Source organism: Sceloporus occidentalis, unplaced genomic scaffold (assembly GCF_023333645.1).
Source record: "Sceloporus occidentalis isolate IW3139 unplaced genomic scaffold, rSceOcc1.0.p SCAF_1, whole genome shotgun sequence".
NCBI lineage: Eukaryota > Metazoa > Chordata > Lepidosauria > Squamata > Phrynosomatidae > Sceloporus > Sceloporus occidentalis.
Genome location: NW_028316981.1, coordinates 208,448,867 through 208,473,184, shown reverse-complemented (window position 1 = coordinate 208,473,184; position 24,318 = coordinate 208,448,867). Strand labels below are relative to the sequence as shown.

The following is a 24,318-nucleotide window of genomic DNA, read 5'->3' as shown; positions in this document are numbered from 1 at the left end:
ACAAACGCGGAGGGCTGACTGTACTCAAGTAACGTAGATTCAGCTGCCCAGATACCAGGTTTTATAAGCCATATAAATCACATACTGTTAGTCATGTTCCTAAAGTAAACATAGTTTGAATTAGAACCTCAGAGCACTAGTCAGAAATTCCTCTCCTGTTTCAGTAAATCAACTTGTAGTGTTGACAATCTGTCGTACAGGTTGGCAGTGCTACCTTTTCTCTATTTTATTTATTCTAACCCCGCTTGACTTGAGTAGCTATGGTGACAAAACTTAAGTGACCACACGTTGCTACTACACAAGCTAAGTCAGCCCAAGGCACCCTTGACGTTTCTTATTTCTGGGCTGAGCTTGAAATGTGAAGGAACAACCCTGCCTTTGAAGCCTATGATCTAAAATACTTAAAACATTTCTTGAATCAGTCAAGAGAATGCTTTCTTATACTCCTATCTACATACCAGGGTAAGAACTAAAGATTTACAGGATTATTAGCATTCTGTCAAAGTCAGTTTCCAGTAAAAATAATCAAGATCTGTTTCATTTACTAGAAATTTACTAGAAGTTTCTAGTAAAAATGATCTATATTTAGGGGTGCATATACATGCAAATAGATCAGAAAACAAATTAATTAAAACTTTGTTGATCGTGAAAAATTTACTAGAGGTTTCTAGTAAAAATGATCTATATTTAGGGGTGGATACACATGCAAGTGGATCAGAAAAGAAGGCAAATTAAAACACAGATACTTGTTGATCATGGAAAATTTACTAGACGTTTCTACTAAAAATAATCTATACTTAGAGGGTAGATCCACATGGAAATGAATCAGAAAACAAAGTAAAACACAAATACTTTGTTAATCAGGGGAGGCAGTGTGGTGTAGAGGTTTGAGTGTTGGGCTAAGACTCTGGAGACCAGAGTGCGAATCCCTGCTCAGCCCCTGGATGAACTTGAGCAAGGCACACCTGCTCAGCCTTAAAGGAAAGCAGTGGCAAACCTCCTCTGAACAAATCTTGCCAAGGAAATCCTGTGATAGGGTTGCTATAAGCTGGAAATGACTTGGAGACACAACAACAAACTTTGTTGATCTCAGGGCTTGAGCGGGTTCATATGAGAAAAGGTAGTCGTTTTTCTTTGTTGATGTTAGCTGCCTTTGAGTCGACCTTGACTCCTGGCGATCCTGTGCATGAGAGATCCCCAAGACCCCCTATCCTCCATTGCTCTGCTTAGGTCCTGTAGCTTCAGGCCAGTGACCTCCTTGATTGAGTCCATCCATCTGGCTTGTGTTCTTCCTCTTTTTCCGCTGCCTTCTACTTTTCTTAGCATTATTTTCTTTTCCAGTGATTCATGCCTTCTCATGATGTGGTCAAAGTACGACAGCCTCAGTTTAATCATCTTGACTTCCAGGTGGAGTTCAGGCTTGATCTCTTCAATGACCCATTTGTTTGACTTTTTGGCTGTCCATGGGATCCTCAGAACTGTTCTCCAGCACCACATCTCAATTGAGTTTATTTTCCTTTTATCCATTTTCTTCACTGTCCAACGCTCACATCCATACATGGTGATGGGGAATACAATGGATTGGATGAGTTTAACTTTTGTGCTCAGTTGTATATCTTTACTCATTAGGATCTTCTCTAGTTCTTTTCCCATTCCTAATTGTCTACTTATCTTGTGCAAGAGATCTCTCATTCTTCCTTTTCATTATTGTTGTCTTCTATTTCACTGCACTGATTTTTACAGTCGTCCTCTTTATCCCTGTATACTAGTCGTTGAACAGTTGCATTCATGGTTCTGATTTTGTTCCAACTTCTGTTTGTTTTGCTTCTCTTCTTTATTGCTTGAAGGATTTTCTCTGTTATCCGTTACGTCTTCTCTTTCTTTTTGGTCACCAAAAGTGTCTTCTTGAATTCTTCCTTGATTATGTCCCTGGCTTCTGACCATAGTTCGTCTGGTTCCTGGTCGATTATGCTTAATAACACAAATCTGTTTTTTTTACATTGCCTGTAAATTCCATTGTGATATTATTTGGATAATATTTTTGTATGATGATAATGTTTACTTTCTTCTTCAGCTTTATTCTAAATTTTGATATAAGTAGTTCATGGTTTTACCACAGTCCCAGATGTCATAACAGCAAAAGAGGACAAGACACTGAAAAATGTAGGACATGACAAAATAAAAGCTAAAAATACTCATATAAATGCTTCATAGTCATGGTCAAAATGGAGGACATTTTGGAATTCTTCCTTGACAGAAGGCTTAAATGTAAGACATGCCCCGGAAAAGGAGGATGTCTGTTCACCCTGCACCTGGTCCAGTTTTGGCTTCAAGAATACAGCTTCTCCATCTTCTGCTCTCATTTATATTGTCTGTCTGATTTTTGTATTGACCATCTGGTGATGCCCATGTGTATAGTCTCCTTTCTGATTGTATGAAGCAGGTACCTGCAATGAATAGATTATTGTCCTTGCAAAATTCTATCAGTCATTCTCCTGCTTTATTTCTTATGCCAAGTCTGAATCTGCCTACTGTTTTTGACTCTTCTCTACTTTAGCATTCCAGTCACCTATGATTAGTTTGAAGTCCTGTGTTGGTGTATTGTCAATTTCTTCTTGGTCTCCTTCATAGAATCTTTCAATTCTTCTTTTTTGGCGGGAAGGGAATCATCATTGAGGGGAGGAAGAACAAGGGGCAAGAGCAAAAGGGGAGAGATGGATTGATGTCAACTGAAGTATCTGAGAAAAATAAAGAGGATGAATTGAGGAGTCTAAAAACAAGGGGGTGCATGGAATAGAGGGACAACCAGCTACTGGGCAGCAGCAGTAGTAGTGGGTGACATTGATGTAAGATCTCACAAAGAGAACAGCCGTGACACCATAGCTAACACATGTTAGCACTGTGCGAAGGGAGGCAAAGGTGACTCTCCTTGCGAGACCCTTTCGCCAGCAATACTGGGAGATCGCAACAGAGAGCTGATCAAGGGCACAAATAAATTCAGAGATGGGGAGCCAAAGAGTAGACATGTTCTACAAGGCAAAGTTTGTCTGAAGCTGCACTACACGTTATAGGAACACAGAATATGAGAAGCATGAGCCAGGGGAAACTAGACATTGTAAAAAAGGAAATGGAACGCACAAACATAGCAATTTTAGGGGTGAGGGATCTAAAATGGACAAGAATTGGTCACTTTGATTTAGATAAGTACACAGTGTTTGACTCAAGAAATGAAAAGACACAAAGAAATAGGGTAGTGTCCATACTAAGGAGAAATGAAGCAAAAGCAGTCAAAGGCTACAACGCAAAATCAGATCGAATAGTGTCAATAAGGCTGCCGGGAAAACCTATAAATATTACTCACTTGAAAAACTGATTTAAAAATCATTCAAACACTACAGGGGAAAGGGACAAATGGCCACTAAACATCAAGTCTTAAGAACCAGAGAGACAGCAAGTGCTTAACAGAGTAAGAATTAGGAAACACAGAGCATTCATAACAGACCTTCATAAGGGATGTGGGGTGTGGGAGGTGGAGAGTGAAAGGATTTCATAGTCATCTTTTCCACGGCCCAGAGTGATATCACTGCATACCTCTTGAAAGGGGTTGTAGGTTTTGTGATGTAGCTGGGTGTTCCTTTCCTGGACCTCAGGGGTGAATACAGTTTCCTGTTGGTTAACCTCCTTTTTTTACTGGTAAGTTATTTCTTCTAATAATACAACTCATAAACTTAGAACATCAGCCTTCTTGCATAAGGGCTGCTCTTCATGTTCTTTCACCAAAGAACTGGAGCAATGAAAATGACATCATGGGGACAAATGATACTTCTAGCATCAACAATAACAGGGATATCCCTTCTTTGTCCCGTTTTTAACCACATTGATTGTAACAGAGTATTCTGAGTTGTCCTTACACAACTTCATAAAGTACATTGGCATTATTAGTCTCCCCATGTCTCATTGGGTGTTTATGTTTCACACTGTCAACATACACTTGTACATCAATGCTGGGAGAAATTGTGGTATATGACGAGAGTCTGTTTTTGTTTTGCACATTTTACAATCATGGGGTAATCTGGGAGGGAAAATGCTACTTTTGAGGCAGTCTAAAAACTGGATTTCTTCCTTGTTTTATAGTTTTCTTTCACAGATGGGCTTTGCGTGACAAAATGGTTCTTCCTTGTTTTATAGTTATAGTCTGAGCCTGAAAATCTGTTATCCTTTTGCTGAAAACCATAGTCTGCTTCCTTGATATGTGTTGTCTGCTTTACTCAAAACTTTCTGTTTAACATAAGGATGTTTGCAATATGTCTTGGCTTCTGTCTCCCCACACCCTTCCCCAGGTATACAGGTTTTATTCCAAAACTTGAAAGCATAGTTGGAGAAACCTATGGCAATGCTATACGAAAACTGCTTGCCCACCAGACAGAGTTGCTACAGTTGAGCCATACTGAAGCTGACACACTTGGACACAGGTATCTTCTCAGCAGAATGTGCAGACAGCCACATGGGCAACACTTACCAGAAGACAGATACAACACCTATGGTAAAGACTCATCCTAATTAAGTTATTAAATTCACTTCAGAATGCAAATTAAGAAAAGAGGAAATCCCTTTCTTTGCAAAAAAAAAAAAAACCAAACCCAAAAACAGATATTGCCTTTTAAGGATCAATACCAAGTATAACATAGAGTCACCACCAAAAACTATATTAGATTTTAGATGAAATACAATTCCTGTCTTCACTGAGACCGAACTGTTGAAACAATAAGACTGAAAAGACACAAAACTATACTGAAGCAGACGAAATATAGTGGAAAAGGAAAAAGGTTAAGAGAGAGAGAGTCACAATAGAAAGCTAACCTTATAAAGGCTCACCAGCTGAATAAGATAATACAGTCCAGCCCTTCTTATACACAGATATTTTATACATGGATTCAAGCATACACGGTTTGAAAATGTTCACAAAAAGTATAAATTTCAAATATCAAACCTTGATTTTCCATTTTTATAAGGGACACCATTTTGCTATGTCATATTTAATGGGACTTGAGCATACACGGATTTTGTTATACACGGGGGATCTTGGAACCAAACCCCAGCGTATAACAAGGGTCCGCTGTAAATACTGCTGAAGGCCATTTCCATCTCAGCAGTTCACCATTAACCTTATAATAACCAAAGTTCTAGATCTTGCCCATATTCCAACACGGTGTAATAATTTGAGCATTGGACTATAACTCTGGAGACCAGAGTTCAAATTCCTGCTCAACCATGAAAACCCGCTGGGTGGCCATGGGCATGTGCACTCTCTCACCCTCTGAGGAAGGCAGTGGCAAAGCCCCTCTGAACAAATCTTGCCAAGGAAACCTGGGGATTGAGTCACCTTAGGGTTGCCATAACTCAGAAACAACTTGAAAGCATGAAACAACAATAATAGCCCTCATTACTATGTTGGCTATAGATGACAGTCTAACACATGTGGACAGCACCCCAATGATGGAGCCGCATGCATGATTACCTAAACTGATTGTACAGCTAAGTCCCTCTTTAGTCATTGAGCTGCATTACTTTATTATACCATATTAATGGAATGCCAAAGCTATTGAAACCAATATTTTATGAATTAACTCTGACACTTACAGTTTTGTGAAATGCAAAATGTGATGATATCACAATAGGGTAAGTGAGTCTACACTTTATGAGGGAAGGAAGGATAATTTGCAGTAGTTTCCAATTTCCAGAGATATTTCTATTTTCAACAGAGCTTATAGTTCTAGTCTAAGATCAGAAGATTCCTAAGGGCGTTCAAAATAATACTGAGATTTAGCATATGCTTCAAAGTCTTGACACACCGTTTAGAATGCAATTTTGACATTAACAACAGAATTCTAAAGATTTAGTGCTTCAGAGTCTTAGAAAGATGAGAACGTATTAATGAATTCCCAAAGTGTCCATCTTCAAACTAAATACCACTTTATGTCCACGAACAAAAACTCAAATACCACTACATTTGAAAATGACATACAAGAAAATTAATATGTGACTACCAAACTCTGAAAATGTGAGCCCAGAGTCTGTTGTTGTTGTTGTTGTTGTTGTGTGCCTTCAAGCTATTTCTGGATAATGGCAACCCTATCAAGGGGTTTTCTTGGTAAGGTTTTGTCAGAAGTCTGCCATTGCCTTGCTTTAAGTGGAAAGAGTGTGACTTGCCCAAGCTCACCCAGTGGGTTTCCATGACAGGACAAAGGAGATTCAAACCCTGGTCTACCAGTGTCCCAGTCTAACGTTCAAACCACTATACGATGCTGGCTGTTTCACACTGCTTATTAACTATTAAATTGCCAAATATTTAAACCAGTCTTTGGTTCTCTTCTCTTTCATCTCCCGCCATTTTTCACTCCACTTCTCTGTGGTTGTCAGTATCCAGATATATTTTCTGTTTCCACACACAGTTTGCTGTTTTCACAGATTGTGCTATCTACAAAGTGCTTGTCTTTAGAAGAAGAAAAATAATCTGCGGAGAAACCAAAACCTGAGGACCAAGTTCACACCACGACAATCTTGGCCTGATATACCATGATTTATCACATTGGCATCACGAGAATTGGTGTCATCTGGTGTGGTAACTCATGGTGTCACCCCCACCATTGAACTCCTCCTATACCACACCATACAGAATCCTTAGTCATTTTTTGTACTAATTTACTTATAAATCATAATTCTCATACATCAATGAATGTATAATAGTTGTGACATAAACAACTAGCAAAATAAAATGTATACCTTTAAATTACAATATCATACACACAGAATAAATGTGTTTACATATGCATAGCTTGATGTGGTTACAGTGAAAATTTGATAAAATATGATGTTTGTAAAGAATATTTTAATTTTTTAATTTTTTTAATTTTAAAAATTAAGATTTGAAATTTTAATTATTTTAAAAAACATCTGGGGGATCTCCTTTTTCTTCCCACTGAGCCTCACACCTTCTCTTCAGCATTTTAAAGAGATACAGCTGAATGCCACAGTCCATTTCTGCCAAAATGTAGAGGTTTGAGGAGCAGTGGTGTCACCCACTTTTTAGGGTGTCACCTGGTGTGTCCACACCCTCCTGCACCCCCTAGTGATGCCACTGGTTTATCATATTGAGGTCAGGCTTTATGCTTGAAGACACTTTTGTTGTTTTCTCTCCTCCCTTTTCTCGTCTACCTTAATGCAATACTTTGGAGATTTGTTAAGTGAGTTTCCTGTTACCTCCGAACTAGAAAACTGATTTCTATTTGGGCAACCATTCCAGGTTACAAATCAGGATCAAACTGTTTTTGCAATCCTGGTTTGCTATCAGAATCTAAGACACAAATTCCTAGTTTGGGTTTTCTAGAAAACTGTTTTAATAATCTCTTGAATTTTTGCAGCAGGCTTGTGATTCAAGGGAACATAATGCTTGATTGTCAGTCTGATAAACCTTTGTTTATAAGCTGAATGTCATTTTACATTTGGTCTGAGCCTAGTGGGGTAATTTGGGATTCTTCTAAAAATGGCTTCAAAACCATCTCACTTTCATGCTCAATTCACTTCAATTCATTGTGAAGTCCAGGTATTCATTGTATACATAAACAGAGGGATGTGTGGGAATTGACTTGCAAAGTTTTTTTTTATCCCCTTCCCCTTTTAATAGTAGGCTAAAATAAGTACCCACTTGTGTCTAACCCCAGTCTAACCAGCAGAATAGCTTTCATAGCCACTGCTATTTCAAATAGATTTTTGTTGCACAAATTCCAAAATCTATCAGGAGAGACAAAGGGTTTCTCTTCCCCCTAAATTCAATAGCTATGTGTTCATGCTCTGCCCTGCCACCTACCCTGTTGAAATAAATCCTTCCAAATCCTCCTAACAAAATCGTACAGGAGTTCAATCTCACTTTCCTTGAAATGCAAAAAAAGAGCGTAAAAACATAACCTCATTATATTCCCAATACTGAGCAAATGCAAAGTGCATTTCCAATGTCACGGCAAAGCCACTTGATGCTAATAGGAAAGCACATTTGAAATTACCAATCTTAATGAGCAAATGAAAGAAGAAGTAAAAAGACGTCAATACTTTGAGTTGTCTGCCTTTTTAAGATTATAACCAAGCATGAAATTCCAGCATTAAGCCTTATTATCTAGGATTAAAGCAATTCCTTCCTGATTTCAAATGCATGTTTGGTTTTGATCTCTGTGAACTATAGCGAACACTGTTTTCCATCTATTTTCAGAATGCCTACCCACAAAGGCACATCGAAGACTCATCTATGACGGTGATCCTTCATCAACTTCTGCTGTTCAGGCAATTAAAAAGGCCAAGGGAGATTTAAAACCTCCAGCAAAATCAAGCAAGGCCAGAGAGCTCACTCCAGTTCAGCCAAAAGATGAGACAGCTGTGGTATATGAGTTATATGCATTACTACTGCTACTGCTACTACTATTACTTTGGCTTTATTATATACCAGAAAAATCTATCGCTATTTATTCCATGATTTATTTATTATTGTTTTATTCATTAACTCTGACCCTTATGGCTTTGATGATGCAGAAGCACCTCTGACGTAAGTAATTGAGCCGATCCAATTGTTATGCAAAGATTTAAAGCATTACGTGATGGAGTTTTATGAGATGTGCTTCTCCTCCCTGCCCCCATTATTTGATAAATAATTCTCAGGTATGGGGGGGGAAACAGCTGAATGTTGCATTTCAAGTGGCAAACAGTTTTGCATGAGCTCTGAAGAACAAGATTTGTTACATTTGCTGAAATCCTGTCTCTTATATGACTTTACATATAACAAGCTACATAGCAGAACTGCTAAGGAACCCCTTTAATGAATTGCAAAGATGTGTAGCAGGATACCAGCAAGAGTGTCCAATGTGCATTGTAAACTGATGAGCATCAAGAACTTCACTAGTTCTGCTTAGTAACACAACAGTGGCCCTTTATTGGACATGGACATTACACAAGTGCATAGTTCTAATTCCCACAGCCATAAGTCCACTTGCAAAGATGTAAGGTTCCAGCAGTATTCCAGCACATGATTTAAACCTTGTGTCATTTCCTAGTTTACAGAGCAAGGACAAACCAGTTTGCCAGTTCAGAGGTAGTATCAAATTAAAATTTGACAAATACAGAAAGTCACTAATCAGACAGCATGAAATCTACAGAAGCAAATCCTCATGTGCTTTATTGACTACAGCAAAGCCTTCACCTGCACAGATCATAAAAAGCAATGGCTTGCTCTTAGAGGAATGGGAGTGCCACAGCATCTGATTGTTGATGTTTAACCTCTACTCAGGACAAGAAGCTGCTATTAGACCAGAATACGGAGACTAGAATGGTTTCCAATCAGTAACAGGTAAGGTTGCAGAGAATCACCCTATTTACTCAACCTGTATGCAGAAATATTGTTTGCACAACAGTCTTAGAATCAGAGGCAGGAGGAGTGAAGATTGGAGCGAGTAACATTAGAAACCTAACATATGCCGAAGACACAATAATACCAGCCAAAACCAACCAGGACCTGGAACAATTACTGAAGAAGGTGAAGAAGGAAAGTGCCAAGGTAAGCTTAATGCTAAACATTATGGAAACAAAATGGAAGACCTACAAGAATTCATCCTACACAATCAAAATAGTCAAGTTCCTATACCTTGGATCAAATATAGACCAGAGCAGAGACTGTAGGCAAGAAATCTGACAAAGACTAGGAACAGGAAGGGCAGCTATGAAAGAACTGGACAAGATTTTAAAGTGCATGATATAACTCTTAACACTAAAGTGAGGATAGTCCAAGCCATTGTATTCTCCATCACAAAGTATGGATGCAAGAAAGCTGACAGAAGAAAAATCAACTCATTTTGAGACATGGTACTGGAGTAGAGTATGGAAGATACCATGGACAGCCAAGAAGGCAAACAAATGGGTCCTAGAACAGATCAAGCCAGAATTCTCCTTGGAAGCCAGGATGACTAAACTGAGACTTTCATACTTTGGCCACATCATGAGAAGGCATGAATCACTAGAAAAGACAGTGATGCTGGGAAAGGTAGAGGGCAGTAGAAAGACCACATGCCAGATGGATAGACTCCACCAGAAAGGCCACAGGCTTGAGCCTACAAGACTTGAGCAGGGCAGTTGAGGGCAGAGTATCTTTGAGCTATCTCATCCACAGGGTTGCCATGAACTGATGATGACTTGAGGGCAGCTGACAACAACAACAACACAGCATGCAAGGAAAGAAAGAAAAACAGATGTGCAAACAAAGGTCTCATTCATGTAATTTCAAACCATGTTTTGCATTACATTTGAGCCAATCTAATATCAGTAGATTAGAGACCAATGATGATAATGACAATGTTTAGCATTCTACTATCAATAGATTAGGGGAATCATAATTTCTGTTGGAAGTGTCAATGAAGTTGAACACTTTCTTGTAAACAGCAACTGCAGTGGCTATTTGTGAGGACTAGGGATTTTTTCGTGGTAACCAGGCAAGGAAATGCTACAGAGGAGGATTCAATTTCTTATCATAGCCACAGACAACTAGTATTGGATTACATATGCAAAGAATATTTCTGGAGCAAGATTTAAGGACTTTAAATTTTCAAGACATGTGTGTGTGTGTGTTCAATAAAGTGCTTTACAGAATAAGATTAATATCTATTCCAGGAATCAAAAGACTAAGATTGGGAAGGGCAGCTAAGAAAGAACTAGACAAGATCCTAAAGTGTAAAAATATACATCTGAAGTTAGAATGGTCCACGCCATTGTATTCCCCATCTCTATGTATGGATGTGAAAGCTGGACAGTGAAAAAAGTATACAGAGTATCAACTCATCTGAGATGTGGTGCTGGAGATGAATACTGAGGATATTTTGGACAACCAAAAAGACAAACAAATGGGTCCTAGAACAAATCAAGCCCAAATTCTCCCTGAAAGCCAGGATAACTAAACTGAAGTTGTCATACAATGAGAGGAAAAGACTCATCAGAAAAGGCAATGACACTAGGAAAAGTGGAAGGCAGCAGAAAGAGAGGAAGAACACAAGCCAGGTGGTTGGACTCAACCAGTGAGACCATGGGCTTGAGCCTGCAGGACCTGAGCAAAGATGGAGAGTCTTGGAGACATCTCATCCATGGGGTCTGCAAGGGCCGAGGTTGACTCAAGGGCAACTAACAACAATAACACAGCATCTCCTACATATTTTCTTCTTCTTTGTTAACAATTTTTTGCTATTTTGATGATGTTGCTTGGCCAGTGTGTCCTCGCTTTCATCTGTGTAATGTCAGAGGACATGGACCAACATATCAGGCACCTCTTTGCCTTTAAGGTGTTTCATAAATTTCCAGAGCATGGGCCACAGTTCCCATCAGTACCTAGCATGGGAACCTTAATCTTTATGAAATATCGATGTTCTGAGGAGTGATTTGAAGTAGGGATGGGAAAAGAAATGGGTTTATTTATTTATTTAATTTATATGCTGCCTGTCTCTCCGAAGGGACCCAAGGTGGCTCACAGATTTAAAAAACATTACAATAAAATTCAAAACAGTTAAAATCATCTAAAATGATATAAAATTACATTAAAAATGTAACAGAAGTTAAAAGGCATGACAGATACATATACTCAATATAAAAACGACCATGACATATTTATATTTTAAAGACTTGCTTAAATAAAAACGTCAGCCTGCCATCAAAAGGCCAGCAGGGAGGGGGCCAGTCTAGCCTCCCATGGAAAGCAGTTCCACAGGGTGGAAGCAGCCATTGAGAAGGTCTTCTCTTGTATCCTTACCAAGTGAGCCTGGGATGGTGGTGGGACAGAGAGAAAGCCTCCCTTCCCCCCCCCCCCCATGATATTAGTATCCTGGCAGGTTCATATGGGGAGATACAGTTCTTCAAATAGTCTAGACCTAAGCAGTATAGGGCTTTATAGGTCATGACCAGCACTTTGAATTGTGCCCAGAAATGAACCAGTAGCCAGTTAAGCTGTTCCAACAAGGGAGTTATATGCTCCCTATGACTGGCTCAGGTAAGCATTCTGGCCACAGCATTCTGGACTCACTGAAGTTTCCAAGCACTTTCAAAGGTAGCCCCATGTAGAGAGCATGGTAGTCCAAATGGGATGTAATCAATGCATGTGTCAGTCTTCCTCAGTCCACAGTGGTACAATAAAGTGTATTTCTGCTTAAATTATAATGATTCTATCTCAATTACATTTTGACATTACTGATTAAACTATGCAAATTTGATGCAAACCCTTTTGTCCTTTTTGGCTGAGGCATTTCCTTTTTTTATGGCAACACATACAATGCAGTCTCTCTCTCAAGCTGAGAGTAATTGGTGGATAGGAGATCACAATGTCATTCTTTAACCCTCTGTGATTTGCTATGATAGATTTCATCTTTGGCGTCACTGCATCTGCCTGCTGATAAAAATATATTTAAGAAGATATCGGATAGCACCATGCCAGAAGCAGACCAAGTACAAAAGTCAGATGAAACCTGGGCATTAGCTCGCAAGAAGAGAGATACTGTTCCAAAAAAACAAAGCAGGCTGATATACCAAAGCAACTGGGTCCCTGTTCCAAATTACACGGGTTACATCCCAGGTATGTTCTTTTTCCCCTCACTCTAAATGTATGATTCTGTTTGCTTTAAGCCATCCACATTGAAAATCTTAATCTGTTTCACTAGAGTAGTTTCAAACCAAAACAGGAAATAAACTCTGTTCTTAGTTCAAGTCAAATCATTTACCCCTTTAATATTCCAGTTATAAACAATGAACTAAGGTACAACATTGCTGGTAGTAAATATGTAGATGCAATCTTTTAATGAATTGTGGTTTGCAGAACTGATAAAGTGCAAATGAAAACTGAAATGCTCAGTCTGGCAAAATGCCTTTTTTATCTGTTCCACATGCTGGGTCACACACAGATGCACAGGACATCGGCACATCAGATGTTGGTTGAGGTTGGGTACTCTAAAGTTCTGCAGGTGGAGTTATGCATTAATTCTGCTATGTGACCTTTGTGTTGAATGACAGTGCTGCAAAACTGAACCAAGACATGAAATGTACAACTGAATACAAAACCAGATGTGCACGTGCATCCTCACACAAAGGTCATCTTGCAGATGCAATAAAATCTGGTGCCCAACTGCAGTTCTGTAACTTTGAACTGTATATGGGTATTCCACGTTGGACAAAAGCATCCATGTGCCGTATAGGAAGTGTAAGACACCTACTTCAAAATTTGGTGGACTTTAAGGGGGAGTAATTTCCTCTTCTCACACAACTCCCCCCTGTGCCCTCAAAGTAAAAGAGTTCCCATACCTTGGATTAAACATCAATCAGAACGGAGACTGCAGTCAAGAAATCAAAAGACTAGAAATGAGAAGGGCAGCCATGAAAGAGCTAGAAAAGATCCTAAAGAGTAAAGATATACAACTGAACACTACAGATAGAACCATCCAGTCCATTGTATTCCCTATCATCATGTACAGACATGAAAGCTGCACAATGAAGAAAGTGGGTAAGGAGAAAATAAACTAATTTGAGATGTGGTGCTGGAGTAAAATGCTGAGGATACCGTGAACCGCCAAAAGACAAACAAATGGGTCCTTTAACAGATCAAGCCTGAACTCTACCTGGAAACTGAGGCGGGATACAGACGGGCAGGAGAAGACGTCTTGGAGGTGTATTCTGCTGAATACGGAGCCTCCAGACCGCCCGCCCCGGGGGCGTGCTTCAGGTGTCGGGGCTTCCACACGGGGGGCAGTGAAGACGCCTCACCTGGGTCCGTTTCAGACCCGTAGCTTCTATACCGCCACCTCGGAGGACGCCGCAAAGAAAGGGGCAGCTTCCGCACGGGCGGCCCAAACCGCGCCTTTTTTTTTTCCTTTGCCGGCTGGCGGATGCGCAGCTGCGCAGCTGCAGCGCTAAGCAGCGGCGGCAGAAAGCCTATGGGCACATTTAAAGCGCCCAAGCCCCTTTAAAACTTTCCCCCCCGCTCTGCCCAAGAACAATGGTGGTCTCCTGCCAGCTGGTGATCAGCTGGTGTTGGCATCCTTGTCCGCTTGCACTTTGCCAGTGTCACCAGCATCATGGATGCCTCCTCTCCTTTGGTCCCCGCGCTCCTGCTGAATCTGCAATGCACAGCCACAGCTGTCGCCGCTGCCACCGCTGTCCCCCTGCCATCCCCCATCACCTCCCTTGTACATATGTAAATATTTACAGTTTTAGAGGTTTTTATTGTTAGGTGAAAATGGCACAGGAATGTGTGTAGGGGTGCACTTTAAAGTCCAAACTTTCCAAGCAGCGCATGCGTACATGTTGCTCTAGGGTTAGGGTTAGGGTTAGGGTTAGGGTTACGAGTCTTAAAATGCGCTGCAGCTGTGCTGCAGCTTCCACACCTGCATGGCAGCGGACGCTGCAATTAAAGCCTGACTGCAAACTGCGCATGTTCCAAGACCCCAACTCATTATGCGACGCAGCAGACACGGAGCTTTTAAATGGGCAACTTAAATTAGCGGCGTAGCAATTCTGGTGTACCGGTGCAGCAGCTCTCATGGCTTCTTCCACTTCTCGATATGTGTCAGCATTCAGGTAGGACTGCTCCAGTTTCTGCAGAATGTTTGGCTGGGACCATATAGCTATAAAGTCAGCCGTCTCCGCATGAGACCAAGACGTCCCCCTGCCTTTTTTCGGGGTGCTTGTGGATGGCTGAGCCATCCTACCTGGTGGCAAAGGGGAGTCGCCGCACAGCTGTGCCAGGAGCAGTCGAACTGTGCCCGTTCCCAGGTGAAAATGGCGCAGGAATGTGTGTAGGGGGTCACTTTAAATTCCAAACTTTCCCTTATCACTTTCTACAACCAAAACATCCGCCGGCAAAACTTACAACTTCCCGCGGTTCCAGCAACGCATGCGCACATGGAGCTCTAGGGTTAGGGTTACGAGCCTTAAAATGCGCCGCAGCTGTGCCGCAGCTTCCACAGCTGCATGGCAGCGGACGCTGCAATTAAAGCCTGACTGCAAACTGCGCATGTTCCAAGACCCCAACTCATTATGCGACGCAGCTGACACGGAGCTTTTAAACGGGCAACTTATATTTGCGGCGTAGCAATTCTGACGTACCGGTGCAGCAGCTTACATACGGAGCTGCGCACGTACGCCGCAAATCAAAAAGAAGCGGAAAAAAGCAGCACTTTTTTAATGCCGCCTCTTCCCGCTTGGGGCATGCAGGCGGCGTGTTCATGACGGCATTCAGGTAAGGGCCGTCTGAAGGCTCTACCTTCATGACGTCATGAATACACCCCTTTTTGCCCGTCTGTATCCCGCCACAGATTATCAAACTGAGGCTGTCGTACTTTGGCCACAACATGAGAAGGCATGACTCACTGGAAAAGACAATAATGCTTGGAATGATGGAGGGCAGTAGAAAGAGAGGAAGACCCTACACTAGATGAATAGACAGAGAGGTCAGAGGTATGAAATTATAGGATCTGAGCAGAGCAATGGAGAACAGGGGATCTTGGAGTTCTGGCCCCGCTTATCTTGTTAGATGCCATGGTACCATTCCACTGTCAGACAGGCTTCCATAGGTGAAAATTGGGGAGGGGTGTTAATTTCCTCTCCTCACTCAGCTCCCCTCATGCCCTCAAAATCTGCTCTAGATCAGAAGTTTAGGTGGTGATGAAAGTGGCAGCAGGGAGGAGAGAGCGCGAAAGTCCCATCGCATGAGAAGTCTGTGTTAGCATGACATTGGACTGACTCTTAGATTATCTTTAGTATTTTTTTTTCATGGAGGGAATTAATCTTTTGCTTTAAGCCACATCTGGACTAGTTATGTGATTTGCAGGCCTATTGCCAAAAATGTTGCAGAGGAAGAGAGAAAGGTTACACAGGGACAGCATATGGTTATCTGCAAAGACTGCTGATCAAAACCTAGAAACGTGCTAAAGACTAATTGTATCAAATTATGTATACCATGTTATAAATGTTAAAAAGATATAGATCTAGTGTTTAGCAGCTGTCCCAAAATGTTTACACTGAAGTTGGATAACCTGTGGGGCTCAAAATGTTATTGGACTGCAACTTCCATCATCCTGCATAACTGGCTATGCCGGCTAAGTCTGGCTGGAATGTTCAATTCAGCACCATCTGCAGAGCCACAATCATAATGGTGACTGGCCAAAACACAGGACTGCAGAAGCATATGTATTTCTTAGAGAGCAAATGGGCAGAAAACGGTCTGCACTTTTTGCTTTGTATGTCATTTTGCTTTGTATGCATATTTTTCTTTGAATGTCAAGAGTTAGAGAATTCAGAGAAAGGGCCTGGAATATTCCTAAAGGAATCAGCTTCCTTTGGGCTACTGATTATTTGACATGAATGTTCTCAGGAGACTTGGGGTTTTTTCCTTTTTGAGATTCTTACAGTGGCTGCTGTCTTGGTGACATTTTGCCCAAAGGCCATATAATTTTCCCTATGATTCTTCCATTTATGAAAAGGATACAATATCATTTCTTCACAAATGCTTGGTTTGGACATAAATGCCAAGCCAGTTTGTTATGACAGGAACAAGCCTTTATAAATGCCTTCCTCGCAACACTAATTCAGGGGTGGGAAACCTTTTTCAACAGAGGAGCAGAAGTCCAATTTGGAAAGGGTCCTGGAGGCTTCGTTCCAACAGTGGATGGAATTAAGAGCACAGAATGCAGCCAAAGCAATGTGGGTTAAGTAACTACATGGAAACAAAATAAACATATTGATTACTTGGGTCAAGCTAGGTCTAGTTTTAACTATCTAGGATATTTTCCCCTGAAGTGTACAAAACGCAGCTCAATTTCATACAAATTGGAGTACACTGTGAGTTGTCTAAAGATGTGACACACACATTTGCTCCAGCTCTGCCACAGTCTTATGTCAGAAAGAACAAACTAACCACTGCAAAAAAGGAATATTGCACACAAAAGAGAGAAAAACAAGGAGTTTGAATTGGAAATTCTCATATAAAGAAAACTGCTTCAGGTTTGTCTTGCTTACCCCCCAAAAATGTTGGCTGTGCAGCTTGGAGACAGATTTAGCTCACGGTTTGCAAGTCTCAAACTAGTGTAAGGACTACAAAGGCAACTCAATGACTGACACTTCAGAGGAAAGGAAACAAGGGGCCCATCTCTCAACCACAGAGGATGCTCTGTGAAGTAGGGGACCTCCTTTGCCTCAAACAGCTGCATCTCAAGAATTGAGAGTGGTATTAAACCAAGTTAAAACACAATCCAATATGCCACCAAGGTTTAGGCTTTAGGAGGCAGGTAAACTTCTGTTCCTTGATGAGATTTATGTTTCATTCCTGTTCAGTTTGGCAATCAACGCAATATTTTATTGGGCCAGTTGGTGAAACTATCTGTAGGGTCATGTTTTCTGGGCACTAGTGCTGCTTCCTGGACAAGACATAGTTTCACCAACTGGCCCAATAAAATATTGTGTCGATTGCCAAACTGAACAGGAATGAAACATAAATCTCATCAAGGAACAGAAGTTTACCTGCCTCCAAAGCCTAAACCTTGGTGGCATATTGGATTGTGTTTTAACTTGGTTTAATACCACTCTCAGTTCTTGACTTTTTAAGTCCTGCACGGGCTGGCCCCTCCTTATCTATCTGAATTTCTCTCCTTACATTCCTACCCGTTCCCTCTGTTCTGGTAGTTAAGGTCTCCTGATCCAGCCTAGGATTTCCAGTGCCCCATCCCAGATTCGTCCTTTCTCACTTGCTGCCCCTCACTCCTGGAGCCTTTTTTCCCCCATGAGTGTGGCTCATCACTTCTCTAACCAGTTTTAAAACTGAGTTAAAGACTATATTGTTCAGGGAAGCGTTTCCAGGTAGTGTGTGACTGTTTTTGTTTGACATCTCATATTTGACCCGATGTCTGTTATTTGATGTTTTTAACCTGTTGTTTGCTTATTTTATTCTAGCTTGTATTACTATCTACTGTTATATGCATTTGTTATTTTTTAGACTGTATGCCACTGGCAGGTCTTATTATTATTATCGATTTTATACATTCTATGTACAGCGCTGTGCAAATTTACAGCACTTTATAAATAAAATATAATAATAATAATAATAGGAGGAGGAGGAGGAGGAGTATCAAACAGAGCTGGGTCAGCGCACCCAGATTGCTGTCTAAGGTGAAAGATGAAATCCTATTTGACAGGTTGATCAGACTCCTAGTTGAATCATTCTTCAGCTGTGGAACAACATTGTTTGATACACCTAAGAATATCAAGTTGGCTTAGGGAGTGCAAGGCAAATCACCTTGGCTTCTTTCCAAATATACTAGCTGTGCAATTTGGAAATAGATTTTATAACTGTCCATCCCTCATCTCTGGCTGTATCCACACTGCTGAAATTATCCAGTTTGGCTCCATTCTATGGAATTTTGGGAACTGTAGTATATTGTGGCACCAGAGCTCTCTGACAGAGAAGACTAAATGTCTCACAAAACTACAATTCCCAGAATTCCATAGCATTGAACCCTGGCAGTTAAAAGTGGTGTCAAATTGGATAATTTTTGCAGTGTTTTTGCAGCCTCTGACATCTGTTTTACTCTGCCTAATTGCAAGGCCAGCCATGCTACCAAGCATCAGCCAAAATGTTGCAGATGAACCTCTCAACATACAGCAGTATAGCCACCTCACCTATGCACATAAGATGCAAAATTCTGATCTGGCCGCTTTATTCTTCAGATTCTCCAGATATTAATCCAGCTTCTGTCCAATGGGTCTTTCATACTACCGCTTGAGTCTTCCTTATCCAAAAAGCTTGGGACCAAAAGTGATTTAGATTTTGGAATACTTGTATTTGCCTATACATACATAATGAGCTATCTTGGATATGGGACCCAAGTCTAAACGCAAAATTCATTTATGTCTCATATATACCTTGTACAGATAGCCTAGATGTAAAGTTATACAATATTTGTAATAATTTTGTGTGTGAAACCACATTTGTGTACATTAAACCATCAGAAAGCAATGAGCCACCAATGAAAAAGTGGCTTTTGGAGCATTTTGGAATTCCAAATAAGAGAAACTCAAACCTGTATATAATTATAGTGCTATGATTCCACTTTTAACTACAGTGGCTGCATCATATGGAATCCTGGGATTTGTAGTCTTGCACAGTATTCAGAATCCTCAGCCACAGAGCACAAGTGCCTTCCTAAACTACAAGCTCCAGGATTTCATAGGATGTTCCCATGGAAGTTAAAAATGGCATCACAGTGGTATAATTGTATAGTGTGACAAGGAGCTGAAATATTTACATTGTGCTTCAATCCCTAATCCAACCCCCCAATGTCTCAGTTTATGGATTGCTTAAATCTAGAAAGCATCTTCCAAACAAGGCTGGAGGGAAAAGGAAATGTAATGTTCACATTCCAGTGATTTATGTGCCTCCTGCCTCCATAGATGTAGGAAAGCTATATGTTTTGCATGTAAAACGTAGCAAGGCACAATCATTTTTGCTGAAGCTTCTGGGAGTTGATGTGCAAAACATCTGGAGAGCTAAGGGCTCTCCACCCGTAGCTGAACACATGAAGGTCAACACAGTCAGCCACAACAGGAAGATAAAGGCACCCAGAAACCTTCATATCTTTTCCCAGCAGCACTTTCAGTCTGAACGCATACACTACTAGCAGGAAATACTTGTCTTAGATCAAAGGAGTAGATGTGGGTAGAGCGAAATGAAACTAACTAAAATACTTCTCTTCTAATCTGCATCTAGCACATCTGGCCAAAATACAAAGTTCTTTGGAAAAGGGGAGAGTTTGCAAATCCAGTTCTGTCAGTGAAAGACGGAGTGAGGTTCCAGTTTGCTTTGTTGATTATTCAGTGCAGCCAGCACAGGACTTGTTCTGCTGTCCAGAATAATTGCACAAACTTGTCATTTGCCCACCACCCCCTTTCCCCCTATGTCTGTTCATTTAAACTATTATTACCAGGGTTAGTGCCCAGGTTTCACTACCTAGGCTGGGAGGACATGGATATCTCTCCTCTTTCTTCCCAACTTGCCCGTCTCGGCTCTTTGTGCCCCGTTGCCTCATTCTGAGGGTTTCCTCCTCTGAGCAAGACATTTGTACAAAGTGACCCTAGAGACTACTTAGATCACCATGAGGTTGCATAGCCACTATGGAGAGACTTGCCAGGTATGGGGTTTTCTGCAGACAGAATGCTGTTAATCAAGCCCTGTGATACTATGGTTCCACCTGTAAGTCATGGATATTTCCTGAGACGTTACATAGATGTTAGCAATTGTTCTAGTCAGCTGCTATAGCAGCAACCGTCTTGCTGTGGCATTTGTCACTGGAGACTGCCTAATGGACCTCTCCAGAGTATCTGCCCAGCCAGATGCCTGTCTCAGGAGTCCTTAGAGCAAGGGTGGGCAAAATGTACCTTCCCCTAGTTCAGAAATATTCAAAACGTTACCTAAATTGCTGAAGGTCCCAAGAGGGCATCCAAAAATTGAATTCAATGGGGAAATTAATTTAGCTCAATATGGAGCACCAAGAAGGTTTAGTTCACATAAAGCCGGAATCATAAGCCTTTGTATATCTGTTCTGAAAAACAAGAACTCCAGAGTACTAAGTAAAATGCAATTTAATCATTTGAACAAGAGGCAAATGCACACACACAAGAACTAAGGTATATAAAAAAGGTGATAGTGGATAGCAAATTAAATGATTACAATGGGCAATGCTTATCAGTTCCAGAAGCCAGGCTCCACTCTGGGAAATAGATGCAGTCGATTGCACTCAGATCACTACCTGGGGCTGAATTTGGCTAGCATTCTCTGGGGTTTTGGCTAGAATACAACAGCATGCCTCCAATCGAGATTAAAATAGGAGTGTCCAACCAGGGGTATTTATGGGTTGAATTTGATTTGAAGCAGTTTATGATTTTCCAGGAATCCCAAAAACAATGGGATTCCTCCTGGCTGATGGTTTTAACTTCAGAGTTACAAAAGGAATATTTTAATTTGATGATGGTGACGTTAACGTAATCAAGCAGGAATAAGATCAGGACAACTCCAGGGAGTTTGGGATAGGATCAGGTGTAGCAAAGTATAATAGGGGGGCTAGCAGAAAGACTGGCTTAATGTTTGAGTTTGTGTCTTTGTGACTATCAAGAGGAAATGCACATGGCATGGGGTGGGAAAGCAGCAACATTCACAGCTATAAAGTTATAAGGATCCTTTCCACATGCTATGAGGTCTGTGTGACAATCAGAAGTCAACAGACCTTCCCAGATTCATGCTTATGGCCTCTCCATAACTATTATAATAAAATATAACACAGGTTGTGATAACACTTAGAGCAAAATGTGCCTCTCTTGCTCAAATTATTAAAAAAATGTTCACTCCTCCAAATACCATTCAGGAGGATGTTTTTGTCTCTTGGGCCAATTTAAGCCCAGGAGAGGCCTTAAAAATGACTTCCCTTCACTTTTTGTTAAAAAAAAAAAGCTTCTCTTGAGCCTAAAATGGCCTGAGGGGACAAAAAATAACACAAAATGCCTTTACGTCCCCCCATCAGGCATTTGGGGACATACATTTTTTTCTTTTTCCATTAGTGTGTATTGGGGACTGTGACCTCCAAGATCTTATTGGGAGCAAATACAGGCACCTAGCTTTCTGCCGTTGTCTACCCCTGCCTTAGAGCAAAGGCATTAGATCAGGAATGGCAGTAGCTGGCAACACTGGGGTGGGCACATGATTGTCCACATTTCCAAATCTGATGATTGAGGTGAACTGTCTATTAAAGGCCCATACAGACAGAACAAAATAAAGCTGTTTTGGGTCACTTTGGAGGTATGCTGTTTAAATGACACATACATCTTAAGAGGCCAGAAGCTGCGCCAAAGCTGTGCCCCAATCATTAGGACTGGAGTTTGGCTTTGGTGCAGCTCATGGCCTCTTAGGATGCATGCTTCATTTAAACAACTTATCTCCAAAGTGACCTGAAGCAGCTTTATTTTGGCCTATCTGTACAGGCTCATAAATCACCCTGAATACTTTGGGGGGGGGGGGGGAGCCAGTAACTGTCAGTTAGCAAATAAATATAAATGTGGGTAGTTCACACATGCTCCCTTTCATGTATATTAGTTGCAGGCTGCACAAGGGAAAACTACGCTGCCTGAAAACCATTTGGTTAAAATAATTTTCCTAATTCATTAAATTTTCCAGTGATGAATTTGTAAACTTATTTTAGTCATTAATGAACTATATCTCCATAACTATTTACTGTTAATATAAGCTACCACATTTTTAAAGCTCTAGAAAACTGCCCGTTAATTCTTCCACTTCTTCAAAAGCAGGTCACAAGTTCTCATTTGGAAAGACCTGGGGCACAAGCACAAGGAAGTCTCTGGAAAGACAGAAGAAGTTGCTGTAGCTTGCTCTTACATGAACTGACTGACGATGGAGAAATATGTGACCTATCAAATCTTGCACATGAAGTTGGCACCAGCATATCCAATCCCTTCTGAAACACATTAAAATGATTTAACTTTGGCTTTTGTTGTTAAGAAACATGACTGTACACAGAAGATAATTTCCTTTAGGGCTGAGCTGACACTAATTGGTATTTCAACACTTTTGAGATATCAAAAGTAAGTCTCCCTTTCTTGTCACTGTTCAATATTCCTTGGGAAGAAAGGTATGCATTTACATACCTCTTATACACAGACACACACAATATAATGGACACATTATATTATGGCTATGTTACTTGAATGAACCCCAGGCCTGAACATTCACCTTTATACTTTTCTAGTGCAAGGAAACTGGAAGTACATGCTTCTATTTACTATTAACTGAGATTTGTTATGCAGTTAATGTCCACCAACCTCCTCTAACTTGGTGCCTTTCAGATATGGACTAAAAAGGATGGTGGATTTTGAGAGTTGTCATCCACATATGTGGAGATAAATTTTGTTGTGAAGCCTGAGAAGCCAACCTCAAGCCATGGCTAATGATCCTGGCTTGTTCAGATAAAATAGTTGAAACTATCCATAGCTCCTTGTCTAAATGAAACAACAAATTGCTGTTGGTTGAAAGCAGAAACAAGTATCTCCTTGAAGCTGCCCTAGAGGACAGGACAGTGGGCAGACTTATGAATGCACACAATATTATAATCTAAACACAATTGTTACTCCCAACAAGAGGTTAATTTAATCAGTGGAACTTATTGTTGGCTGCATCTGCAGTGCAGAAATAATCGGATTTGACACCACTTTAACTGCAGTCGCTCAATGCTATGAAGTTCTTTGTTTTGTAGTTCATTAGGGCACCACAGCTCTGACAGAGAAGGCTAAATATCTCACAAAACTAGATCCCAGAATTCCATAGCATTGAGCAATGGCTGTTAAAAGTGGTGTCAAACAGGATCATTTCTCCAGCGTGGATTGTGTCTAAGTGTTGCTTTACCAAATTCTCACTGGGTCTATTCTAGTTGTGACTAACAGCTAGCTTTAGTACTATGGTAACCCTTTAGAATTACACCTAAGGAAGGCAACACTTTCTTTTATTTACCTTAAGTGACATTAGCAGGTAACCTACACTGCTGAATTGCATTGCCCTGTGACACCATCCATGTGCAGTGTGATCACTTATGTAACTATTCCTGAAAGACAGCAGCAGTAGCAAAGAAGGAAAACACGAAGAGAAGCAGACCAGATTGGAAAAGTGACTACATTTTATCCTTCAGCCCATATTATTAAATGACATAGCCATGAACACACACACTACAGCTTCTCCATGTTCATGCCAGTGCCATTTTATAATACAGGGTGTGACAATCTGTGGATGACCCAATTCACAGACCCGAAGGGCCAACTGTATTTCACAGAAAGTAATTCTCAAGAAAGATGTCTACCATCCTGAAATAACTATTTGCAACCAAAAAAACATGGTACCTCATCCATGTATCCCTAGTAAACACTCAGTATCAGTTGGGAAACTCTGCAGAATAAAGGTGTTTATGGCACAAGAGGGCTGGAGGTGGCAGTGGTGGAGAGCATCCCATTGCTGCTGCATTAAAGGAAGGATTTGCCTCCTCTGAAATTCACTGATAGGCTTTTCATGTCAATGCAGATACAGTTGGATCCTGGCCCATATACCTACAACATTAATCAAAGCATAGCAAATACTCTCACCATGTTTATTATATTTTTGATCCATTAACATCCACTCATATTGGCTCCATTTCCCCTAACACTGAAAGA

General features: G+C 40.8%; 1 protein-coding gene across 3 annotated transcripts; it reads left to right on the top strand.

Moving 5' to 3' along the window:
- Positions 1-356: 356 nt before the first annotated feature.
- LOC149323291 (CIMIP2 protein GA14893-like) lies at positions 357-22,629 on the top strand. 3 transcript variants are annotated; one of them, XM_089510699.1, is made up of 6 exons: positions 357-462; positions 4,341-4,543; positions 8,264-8,430; positions 12,433-12,646; positions 16,677-16,764; positions 22,411-22,629. In XM_089510699.1, exons 1-6 carry the CDS (start codon positions 431-433, stop codon positions 22,505-22,507), a joined length of 801 nt encoding a protein of 266 aa, XP_089366825.1. In that variant the 5' UTR covers positions 357-430; the 3' UTR covers positions 22,508-22,629. The 3 variants fall into 3 exon arrangements, with proteins under 3 accessions (XP_089366825.1, XP_089366834.1, XP_089366844.1); XM_089510708.1 differs by lacking the exon at positions 16,677-16,764 and having other exon boundaries at positions 22,408-22,625; XM_089510718.1 differs by lacking the exon at positions 16,677-16,764 and having other exon boundaries at positions 22,411-22,622.
- The last annotated feature ends 1,689 nt before the right edge of the window (positions 22,630-24,318 follow it).

What these genes read in the sequence shown, in the direction of transcription:
- LOC149323291 (XM_089510699.1), top strand. Translation starts at nt 431, where the DNA reads ATGCTTTCTTATACTCCTATCTACATACCAGG. An exon ending in ACTCCTATCTACATACCAGG is followed by an intron (nt 463 to 4,340) that starts GTAAGAACTAAA and finishes ACCCTTCCCCAG; the next exon opens with GTATACAGGTTTTATTCCAA. An exon ending in CAGAATGCAGCCAAAGCAAT is followed by an intron (nt 16,765 to 22,410) that starts GTGGGTTAAGTA and finishes CTTCAAAAGCAG; the next exon opens with GTCACAAGTTCTCATTTGGA.